General features: G+C 31.1%; 1 protein-coding gene across 4 annotated transcripts in view; it reads left to right on the forward strand.

Moving 5' to 3' along the window:
* LOC100184804 (rho GTPase-activating protein 35) overlaps window positions 1-11,819 on the forward strand; it is a 29,938-nt gene that overhangs the window by 7,678 nt on the left and 10,441 nt on the right. For 2 of the 4 annotated variants that reach the window (XM_026837813.1, XM_002124496.5), the window contains exons 9-18: window positions 3,662-3,769; window positions 4,127-4,269; window positions 5,416-5,686; window positions 6,124-6,284; window positions 6,549-6,669; window positions 6,939-7,200; window positions 7,563-7,837; window positions 8,576-8,835; window positions 9,246-9,351; window positions 9,712-9,874. In XM_026837813.1, coding sequence (XP_026693614.1) covers window positions 3,662-3,769; window positions 4,127-4,269; window positions 5,416-5,686; window positions 6,124-6,284; window positions 6,549-6,669; window positions 6,939-7,200; window positions 7,563-7,837; window positions 8,576-8,835; window positions 9,246-9,351; window positions 9,712-9,874 — 1,870 coding nt within the window. Of the gene's footprint in view, window positions 1-3,661; window positions 3,770-4,126; window positions 4,270-5,415; window positions 5,687-6,123; window positions 6,285-6,548; window positions 6,670-6,938; window positions 7,201-7,562; window positions 7,838-8,575; window positions 8,836-9,245; window positions 9,352-9,711; window positions 9,875-10,958; window positions 11,027-11,819 lie in introns of all 4 variants that reach the window. The other 2 variants (XM_018814996.2, XM_026837814.1) reach the window with 2 other exon arrangements.

Here is an 11,819-nt window from a genome sequence, read left to right on the forward strand (position 1 = left end):
TAATAAACATATGCGAAAACGATGTTTCCCAACCTAATTGTGTGAGTAGTATATTGAATGCTTAATACACAATATATTTTATCAGTAAAATTTTAAAACACCCCATTAAATAACATATTTATATCTTACTATTAAGTCTGTTATAAAAAATCTCTAATGTTAGTAGACTTACAAATATTAAATAATTCTGGAAATGTTATCAGTTATCACATATGTCACTTAGGGAGATAAAAATGAATAACAAAGTTCTTAAAGGCAGTATGTCACGGTATGTGTTAGTGTTATAAATTGCTCTGAAATTGCTGTGTCAGCACTTTGTAGTTGTTTTGTCACATTTGAAGTTAAAGTTTATAAAATGCAAAATCAATAGATTATGGCTGGAACCAATGCGATTTATTTGACCAAATAAGACGGTCTTGTATATGGGAAAAACACATTTGAAATTTGGTGTTGTTTTACCTTGTTTGTAACATTTTTAATAAACAATTAGTTATAAAAACACATTTTTCAACATTTTACATTTACAAGAGGTAAATAGGATTGACAGTGGTGTATTTAATAGTAGTCTTTTAATACTGTTTAATTTTAGCACTGTTTAAATTTTGTGTTTCATTTTTGTTAAAAATTTTAAGAGTTTTTATGAGTAAATTTTTATCATAAAACGAAAACAGGGGAAATGTTGCTAAAAATAGTAGCAAAGTAGCAGTTTTTATGCTGGTACTTGGCTTAAAGGTAACCGGTTTTATTAGTGACTTATTAAGTAGCATACTTTGAATAGGATTTTGTGACCTTGTATAATATGTTTAGCAGCTTAACTTGGTAAAATGCTTCTCAAAATTGGAAATACTATGTATGTTTCCCATTCATCTGTTAGCTAAGCTTATGAATTAGCTAAAATTCGCAAATATTGCCACATTCTGTTTCATATGCCTACTTAACTGCAATGCAATCTATGCCAAAACAAGTATATAGTAGGGTGGGGGTAGATGGGACACCTTTTCATTCTATTTTTCCAACCCATTTAGTAGCAAAACCGTATTATCACAACTCACAACTCACATAGACTGTTATTAATTGTTTAATACGCAGGATATTTGGATCATATGTGCTAAATCAAAATGTGTTCCATATTTCTCTCCCCTACTATACATATACTTTTAATTTGTTTAAGAGCAATTCATTCTATATTTGCTAGATTTGCAGTTTATGTGCGATTATGGTTAAGAGGTAAGAAATTGCGTGGCAGACATTTTAGTTTCGGCATTTTATTTTTGTTTATTATATTTCTTATAAGTTCATCCTTTTATTTGACGTTATTTTTTATTTTTTTGTTGTTTTATTTTAAAAAGACCTCGTAATTTAACTATTTATATTTAACTATTTATATATATATTGTATTTAAACATTTGCACTGCCCTATAAGATTAAATAAGAATATAACAAGATTTATTTTCAATGTATCACACAATTTCATGTTTGTTCAAACTAAACACCAGTCACCCAGTGTGACATTGGTCAGTCAGTAGCAAATATGACTTTAGATTCGCATATCAGTAACTTGGCAACTAAACATGAGGCAGTTACACAAGTCCTACCAAGGATTCAAATCAAACATATTAGGAATCTATATTGTTGCTGCCAGCGTGCCAGGTATATTATAATATTATACTTGTATTCTGGCTCTTTCTTTTTGTACTTGTTTTTTTTTTCCTGTGCAGCCTGTTTTTTTTCTGACAAAGAAAAATTGAGGAGCTAAAATACAAGCATGTATATTAGGAATCTGTGGTATTTTCCAAATCTCACGTACTCTAATATGTATGTTATGAGTAAGACACTGTACAATGTTATGTACATGAATGCTTTCAGTTTTACAATGTCTGTTTTATAACATTCGTTCCATGTTACGGGAAATATTGGTACAATTGCTATTTACATATTAATATACATATATATATATTTTTTTTTATTCAGCTTAAATATAGAATATAGACAAAAGAATTTAAAATATTTCATCAACAATAATATGAAAATTGAAACATCATATATATATCCCAAAAAAATGATATGACACCATGCGTGTTTAGTCAACACCAACAAAATATATCTGATCATATGATTCATACAAAGGTATTTTAACTTATTTACTACATTATCAAATGTTTGTATAAGGCCTATGCTTTATTTCATGCTTATGCTGGATCATGCCGTACATGCAAACTGATGTAGTTACATACACTAGGAAAAACATTAATCTGCAGAATTGCATATTTTAAAAATTAGACACCATAACTATCCTAATAAAACTAAAACTATTTTAATATGTTGAACAGAATTAATTTATGCATATTTGTTGTGTAAGAAACTTAAAGTATTTAGGTTTCTTTTCTTGGCAATATAACAAAAGAGTTTTTCCAATTGCACAGTCGTTAAAAAAATGATAAACCTTTTTTGGTCTACATTTTTTGTATTCGTCCATTTTTTATCATAGATTAGCAGGCTATTATTTTTATTTCCTATACACACACATATTGGAGCATATTGTTGGAGATACAAAATGGTTGCCACCTACATAGATCTGAGTTAATAAGATGTTAAATGTCACATATGTTGTCACATAGAGAAGTTCCTAGAAGTTGAAAATATTTCTAAACAATCGAAACATTTTTTCCTATTTTAAAATCCAAATTTCCAATACATCCAAATTTCCAATATATATTGAGTTACAAAGTAACAATAGTTTTTTATGTAATATTACACATAAAGTGCTTGCTTTAAGTTTGCATTGTGTTTTCTGTTCTATACCTCAAATGTTGCATTGAGTGACGGACAAGAAAAGTGAACATCCTTCATTTTTCAAAGAACTCCAGTGTTCTCTGTCAAATATTTGCAACTTTTTTTGTTATCCTCAATAAAACATATACACAGTAAAAATTATTATGCGCTAGAAAATAAACTGTAAAAAGTATTTTAATTTTTTGCTTTTTTTTCAATAACTGATTATTAAACGGTTTTGGACTTTTTTTATCGATTTAGATATTTAAACTGATAACACTGTTTAGATACGTAAGCATTACAGTCAGTCGTATCATTGTAATGCCAGTTTTGTTTTGTGTTTAGTTGCATTGAATGCGAAGATTTCAGTTTTATCATTATATGAATGTTTCTTTATTTAAACTAACTATCAGATTTATTATTGTGTTATTCTAGATGAGGTTTTAAAACTCTGTCATATTTTTTTGGTCAAAAAATATTATTATAGAATCTTGCAGTTGTATGTCAAAATGCAAGCTACCAAAATGGTAAATTGATTATTGCACTAAAACAATATTGTGATTTGAAAATAACTGCATCAACTAAAAAAGTTCAAAACTTCAAAATTAAGTTCTACTTGAAGGGGTATACCAACCAATTTTTTTAGTACCTGGATTGTGTTTCGTTTTTTAAAACTTTGGTGGTACCTTTAGATCACATTTGAGCGTCTCTATGATCTATCCATATACAAATTTTATTTTATTCTTGGTATGCTTCATTAAAAAGCATGTATATTACTGTATAAGTGTTCCTATTATAAACAAGTAGAAAAAATATTCAAATTCCTACCTTATAATAAAACCTCTGACTGCCAATGCAGGGTTTTACCTTAATATTTTTCATACTACAGGTAACTCCTGGCAGGGAATGGGACGAGGTGGCGAAGTTTTTCAAACAAAACAATTTCTTTAATGAAATAAGTGAAAATGAATTGTCCACCATTTATGAGCAATTTCAGGTGTGGTTTCTTATTCTGAAAAAACAATAAAAAATTTGTATGTGATATAATGCTATATAAAGAATATGACCATAATAAAGCCATAATAGGTGCAGATTCAATTTTATTTATTAGCTTGCCTTGCTTAATTGACATGATATATTGCAAATTGTCCATATAACTGCACTGTCTGCACATAACAACACAATGCACAAAATTGTGTATTAAAAAAAGTAGTCAATTTAAAAATCCATCATGTTAATTCTGTAACACAAGTACAGCTTATACTTTTGACTTTCAGACAAGTGCATAAAACTAAAAATATTTCAAAAGACTATATTTTGTTTTAAATTCTGTTGTATCACGGATTTTTTACAGACTGAAATTACTGAAAAAGCTAAAGAGAACTTCCAGGAACTGCTGTGGGAGAAATTGGATATTTTTGCTTCTAACAATAACGGAACACACATGGATATTCAAGGCATTGCATCTTGTCATGATGCATTAAAAGAAGATCCTAGGTAAGAGAAACAAGATAATTGTATTTTTTTTTTCATAGATTTTCGCACTATACAGTTGGTATAAGGCATAAGTTATCCAGAATTTAATTATATAGTTGTCTGTGGAGTTGCCTTATACTGTGTAACTTGTATAGTGTTTATAATTGCTTAGACATGTTATTATACATCCCAAAACATTGGAGTTATCTGATTATCTGCTTTTTGGGAAAAATAAGGTGTAGCCTTATTCTATTAAGTTGTATTACTAAGTATAGTAGGGTAGGGTAATGATGAAACATGTTTTTATTTTAATTTTTTTCCTCCCATTTGGTAAAAAAACAAAGAATATTAGCAGAATTTTTTATTCATAGCCCCGCGACTCTTTTTTTGTTAAAAAGAAATGTTAATTGTTAAAAACTATCAGAAAATATGGGATTTAAGTGCAACGGTATCCAATCTTACCCCACAGTACATATATTTAAATTGCTTAAAACACATGTGTCTCTATATATGTATGTGTTTAAACCTATAGCTGGTAACTGCCTATTCTTTATTTCACATCACACAATACACATCTTCTAATTATCGTATATGAATATTTATGAACTGCTCTAGCTTGATAGGAAGTGTGTAGCCTCGCTGCGTTTGTCTGTTTATTTACAATAATAATTACGTACATATGCATCAAACATCGTAAGTGAAACAGTGTTACTGCCTATCAATGTGATCTGTGGATATATTGCGTGTTAGTAGGTTGAAAGTTGCTTAAATAAGATATTAGTATTATTAAGTATATATGTGTGGGGGTATGTAGTAGTCTTCTACATAATAGTAGTCATAGTAAGCATTTTGTTGGGTGCAGAAATGTTTATTTGGTAAATTAAGCCAAAATCAATTTTTATGTTTCTTTTTTCTTATTAATATTATGTGTGATTGGGATAGGCAAAACAGAGGTTATTTCGTATTTTAGGCTTAGGCTACAGATCTGTGTTTTAAAAAAAAGGAAAAAAGAAAATTGAGAATAAGTTTACAAATATTAAAAAAATGAAAAGTTAATTAATTGATAAACACAAACAGCTTTTACTAGGCATACTTATTCCGTTTTTTTAACTGTAAAAATGTTTTTATATATTTTACTATATTAAAGATCCTAATTTCTTTTACCAGGTACATTGCAATGGCAAAACTTCCTAAGCAACGAGATGAAATTTTAAATCGTCACATCTCGGAAACGTTGTACCCCCCTGTAGACACATGGGGGTCAGAGTGCTTGGGTAAAGTATTGCAAGTAAAGCGTGATTTAAAATCGGGAAAACACCAGAACAGTTTTATCCCATCTCCCTCACTGAGGTGGCAGCTGAAGGAAGGTTCTGATTCATTGAATGTTGTCCTACTTGGTGCTGATGGTTTGTCTCATGAACTAGCAAATGAAATCACGGTAAGCGAAAAAAGCAAAAAGTTATACAAATTAGGATGACATTTTACGCTACGCCTATGTTTTTTGATGCTAATTTTTTATGGTTAGAAATTCATTCATCTTTTGCAGTTTTTTTTGTAAAATAGTTAATTATTTTATTGCAAATTATCTTTATGGGTGAAGTACTTGCCAATGACCTAGGACTTAGGCTAGATTTGGCCTTTATGTGTGCAACTTATATTGTACCCAACCTCCAAAACATGCTAAAAGTTTAGTAAAAAATAATTAGTCAATTATTTGAACACAAGTTTAATGGAACAAAGGTAAAAAATCTTGCTTTAACTGTAAAAACTGTAAAATTTTAAAACATTTTTTGCAAAAGAAATCAATAAAAAATGATCAAATTTGATAAAAACCTTTTTTTAAATAAACTAAAATTAATAAAAACGTGATTCCAGGTACATTCATCTGATGACGAATACACATTAGATGGTTGCATTCATCAGTTAAGACTTCGTAGTATTGATGGTAATGTACGTTTGCTCTCAAACTCATTCAAGACTTCATCGTTTTCACCCCATGGTTGTATTGCTGTCTACTCATCAATGGAGTCTCTACGGTGGGTAATGTTTTGTGTAGCTTTTTTTGAATATAGTTTTACAATGCTAATTTTAGGGCTGTAAGTTTTTGTAATAGGAGAGACATTATAAGTTTTAGCACTCCAGTTTTACACTTAAAACAGGTTGTATCATTGCTGTTAGCTGTCTGTATGAAAGTGTTGTGCAGATTTTTTTGTGTGTATTTTTTAAAATAATGTATTTTTTTTAGATGATAAATGCATTCAAAACAATATAGTATATAATAACGTGTCATATTTTTTTAGTTACATTGAGAAAAGTTTAGAAAACACGGTGATGTCTCTTCCCGATCAAGCAGAAGCTCCTCCCTTCCAAGGATTGCCTGTCTCTATATTGCTCGCTAGTTATTCCAACTCTGAAAAAGAGGTTTGTTTTTAGAATTTTTTTTTTTTGGAAATTAATTGGTTTTAGGTAAAAATTATATTTAGGAATTAATCGTTTTTAGGAAAAAGTGTTAATAACATCGTAATTAACAACATAATGGGTGAAAAAGCATACAAGCATCTTTTTGCCCTACTGATTTGCTGTTAATAGTATATTAATGTCTCAAAAATATGCAAAAAATAAATTTATATATTAATATATATATATACGAATTTAAAAAAGTGCAAATAAAATTTAAAAAGTATTTTCAGGTTCATAAACTCCGGGATGCGGGAGAGAGATTGGCATCTCGGATCGGATGTCCATTCATTGATGTTCTTCCTCCGGAGTACGCATACAATCGCCGCTTCCATGAATCTCAGATCCGACTCGCGATGCGGTCGCTTATCGAGGGAATCAAGGAGCGAGCTGGAAGCGGGAGGAACAGCACTGTTGATCCGGATCAGAGTGGAGGAGTGGGAGTGGATGGAACACTCTCCCCGGACCTCAGGATCATTATGTGCACCAGGAAAGGTAAAAGTTAACAACAAAATATTAATAACGGTCAGGGGGTGATCTAGATGGGAGTTTTTGGTGTTAAAGAAATGGTTAAAACACATAAAATAGTAGCTGCTACCATTGTGGGTGTATGTGTCCTTGGGTAAGACACTTAACGGCAATTGCTCCAACCCAGTGGTCACTAATGGGCTGTCCAAATTATCAGCCATACATTAAAAAAATCCTCCAAAAAGTAATCACATACAAAGTAACGTAAATGGTAACCGGTAAGCTGGCACCAGTGTTATAACCACTGTAGTTTCTGCTGCGCGAGGTTAAAGTAAGTTCCATTTATTCAGGTAATGTTTTAAGGCAAACTTTTCATATTTTCAATGTAGGAGATTTATCTGCTGCCGAGATCGCTCTTTTCCCTCTTCTTAACCACACCTCCTTTCGTGACTGCCCGCCTAAGGACACAGAGGAGGAAGATGATGATGCTGAACTCCCTGACTCCGTCGTCATCGAAACTTATCTTGGTAATCGCCGGCGACGGATCGCCGTCACACTCACTTCGTACCAAAGTGCGCGACACTTACTCAGCAAAGGCCACCCCTTGCATGGATTTATTCTTGTTTATGATACGATGAGGAAAAGCTCATTCTCAATTCTTAAGGTAAAAGCAATTTTTTTAAAACTATTTATTATAAAAATCAATTTTATTTTAAATATTTATTATAAAAAGCAATTTGTTTAGTATTATTTATTATAAAAAATAATTTTATTAGTAATATTTATTAGGTAAAGCGATTTTATTAGTACTATTTAATATAAAAAGCAAATTTTTTGGTAATATTTTTTATAAAAAGCTTATTTTTGAGTAATATTTATTATTATGAAACATTTTTTTTAATAATATTTCTTATAAAAACAATTTTATTAGTAATATTTATTATAAAACGCAATCTTATTTTTTAAAAGCAATGTTGGTGTGCGATTCTATTAGGAATATTAAAACAAAAATTTAAAACTGTGGTATTGGTATGACATTATAGTTGATAGATATGTTAGTTCTATGAGGGTCAAGTCATTGTCAAGGGGGCAGATTTGGCTCATTACCCCCCTTTTTAGGTTTATGTTGTTGTTTTGTTAGTTCTCTTTATCTCAATTCTCATATCTCCTGTCTGAAATGACACCATACTTATATATCGATAGAATTCGAATATAATCCAAGGTTTAAATTTTAAACCACTTAGTTAGTGAGTAATTTACCATTACTTATTCAGCAATAAAATAATATGACTGTTTTTAAAATTTATAGTATGTTAACTCTTGTTTATTATATGATACTTATTTTTACATACGCTGTTCCTTTAAAATATATGTGCAATTATTATCTATTTAATACCTGCAGGTGTTTGCGAACAACACAGCGAGTGCGTACCCCCTTTTACTGCTGTGCGTTTCCCCTAACGAAGAGCGACCTCCAGCGGCTGCGTTTTTTCAGCAAAACAAAATCGCTCGACAGCTGGTAGTCGACGGCAACACACTTGCCGACAAACTGCAAGCGAAGTTCGTGAGTGCTTCGTCCAAGCATCGACACCAGCCTCAAGTTTACAGCACTTTCTTCAAAGATGCGTGGGAGCATAAGGAAGACACTGAAGCTATCCACAGGTAGGCAAAGCTGCTAAGGTGCTAACTATGGGTGCACAGGCCTATTGGGCCACACGTTGTTAAAGGGGCAAGACAACGAAAAATAAAATAATGGAATAAAAAGTATTTAACAATTTTGCGTTGGGATTTAAAAAAAATTACTCTCATAACGGCTCCTTTTTATATTTATACAAAAACATAAACCTATTATATGCCTGACTTCTCGGGGGTTAAAATGTACTATTCTTAAAAATGCCCAGAGTTGTTATTTCATACAGATTTGTTGTTTTGTTCAGATTTGTTGATTTAGATCTAAAAAATGTTTTTTTTTTCTTTCTGTATATTCAATATAGCAGTGAACCAGTTTTACAGGAAAAGAATGTTTTATGTTAAGTTTTCTTTACCTTTTTATTATTTTGGTAATTTTTTAGAATCAGTCGGGTTGTTGTCGAAAGCAACGATGATGTCAAAGAAGACGAACGAGAGGAAAACGGAACGGGAAGTTCAACTCCAAGATCATCTGCATCGGAGAGGAAGGTGAAATTAAAACTTTTTGAATCTTTTTTCATTTATTGAAAATCTTTATCATCATCAATTGTTTTAATTTCTGACCCTAATTTTTATTCCATTATTTTATAATTCTTACTGCTTACCAGCTAGCTCAGTTTTTATTTCCATTTCGAATGGACAAAAATAAGGTTATGGAATATCAGCCTGAGGGTTACTGCTTTAAAGAGGCATACCAACAAAAAAAAATCCCCATATGAATAGAGATGTCTAAATGTGATCCATAAGTACCACCAAAGTTTAAAAACCTAACAGCTTCTGAAAAAAAAACGAGTATAACAGAACCTGGAGTCGAAAATGACATATTCCACATATTTTGGCGTATTGCAGAGTTTTGGTGGCGAATACAAAACAAGTTATGAAGTTCCGTACGTGGACAGTGACATCGCACCTCCAAATTCCCTTCATTTCAATGTTTCAAGTCAAAGCACTTATACTGAAAGTCCAAGTACCTGTGATGCGGATCGTGCAACTCCTAGTTCAACTTGGTCAAGTAAGAAGTTGTTTTGATACACCGCTTTAAAATAATAATATCTATTTGTCTCTTCAATTATGGTTGCAAAGATTGTAAAATTGTTAAAACAAAAGAGAGAGATAGCAACAAAACTTTATTTGTTTATTTGTTTACAGTAGTTTGGAATATAATTAAAACGAAAAGACAGGATATAGCGACAAAACAACAGTTGTTAAAACACACTTTCAGTTAAACCTTCCTAACATATTTAGTTTTCTGGGTGAAGGGCAAATGTGGCCTCTACATATATAATTTTTGTGTAGACCAAGAATCTCTAAAATACTGTAGTTACTAATAATTTTTCAAAAAAAATTATCAATTTATAAAACTTTTTATTTACAACACTTATTGCTAGACATTTCTGAATGTGTCTGTCTAATCTGGCCTAAATCCAAGGCCCTGGACAAGGACCTCACCCACGATTTGCCAGACACATTAAAAATTGGAAACACTGTAGTTTAAAAAAAACATTTTTCAATAAGGATATTTTTACCAAATTATAAAACTGAAAGCTTATTATATAAAACCGTTATTACCAGACACAAATTTAAATATGTAGGTGTTGTATTAACAAGACACATTCACGGTCAATGACGAAATCAACTGTTGACTAACACTGATTGAAGGCAATTTTTGGACCAGTTAAACGTTAACTAATCTTGGTCATATTTGCTTTACTTTGGGTAGTAGACCAGCTTGTACTACCTATATAAGCTTTGACATGGATTTTAGTAAGAGGAACCAGCGAAATAGCTTAGGGATAGGAGTTATACAGTCGTTTTGACCTTTATATAATATTTAGAAAAGTGGAAATCTCGTAAGGCTGTTGGTAGTGGTATGTATAATGTATTTTATCTCAAGGTATAAATTTTATTGCTTTATTGGTTCAGATAAGTGTTTAGGTATTTTTAATACTTTCGTTTTATAAATGCTTGTTTTTTGGTATATTCTAAGTGAACATCTGGTACACAGGTTTTGGATTTACTTTTTTGTTGTAATGTTACGAAAATTTTATAAAACAAACAAAGAAATTGTTTGACCACCTTTTTATTTTTGTTTAAAGTAGGCAGTGATGATTACAGACCAGAAACACCACGTGCAAGTCCAACTGCTGGCTTAATAGATAATGAGGTAGGTGAAGCATAGATATGTGATGTTACATATTCTGTTACTTCTGCTACCAGGCATAATATAAATTATTTTTTAGCGGTTTATATGTGAAAAGTGTAGTGTATTTGTATTTCTTTTTTTCTGATGAAGTATTGCCAGGCGAAATGTCAGAAATACCCCACATTTTATACCAGATAAGCCGCTAAAAAATTATTTATAAGGTATTACCATATACCATCACATAAATCATGTCTTTGTTTTCGTTATTTAAACAACAAATAGTTTATGTAGTAGCCACGTAATGTAAATAGTATGTATGACCAATATTAGCGAGAGCTTAAATTCTCATTTTCTCTATTCAGCAAATATCCTTAAATATTTTTTTATGTAAATGTGATATATTATTAAACTATGTTTATCATAGCTTCTCAACCTTTTTCGCTATAAAGAGTTCTAAAACCACATTTTACGCATCTTTTAAAACAGTGGTTCCCAAAGTTTTTTTAGCGCGACCCAAATCAGAGTTTTATAAACATCTCACGACCCATAGGTAATCCTTTAGCTGGTGGCCACCTAAAATTTTGGGTTCAAAATGTTCAAATTAACTTTGAAAATGCGCGATAAACATGCTGCGGCAGCGTAATTCGCTTGACTTGCGTATAAGGTTAACGATTTATTACGTCACAATAGTATTATGTTCTGTCACAATAGTGATGTATTACGTAAGTTAAGGGACGTTATAGACTTGTTTTCGTACTGTTTTATGGCAGTAAAAATTCCCAGCCAATAANACCTAACGAATTATGTAATCTGT

Source organism: Ciona intestinalis, unplaced genomic scaffold (assembly GCF_000224145.3).
Source record: "Ciona intestinalis unplaced genomic scaffold, KH HT000022.1, whole genome shotgun sequence".
Taxonomy (NCBI): domain Eukaryota; kingdom Metazoa; phylum Chordata; class Ascidiacea; order Phlebobranchia; family Cionidae; genus Ciona; species Ciona intestinalis.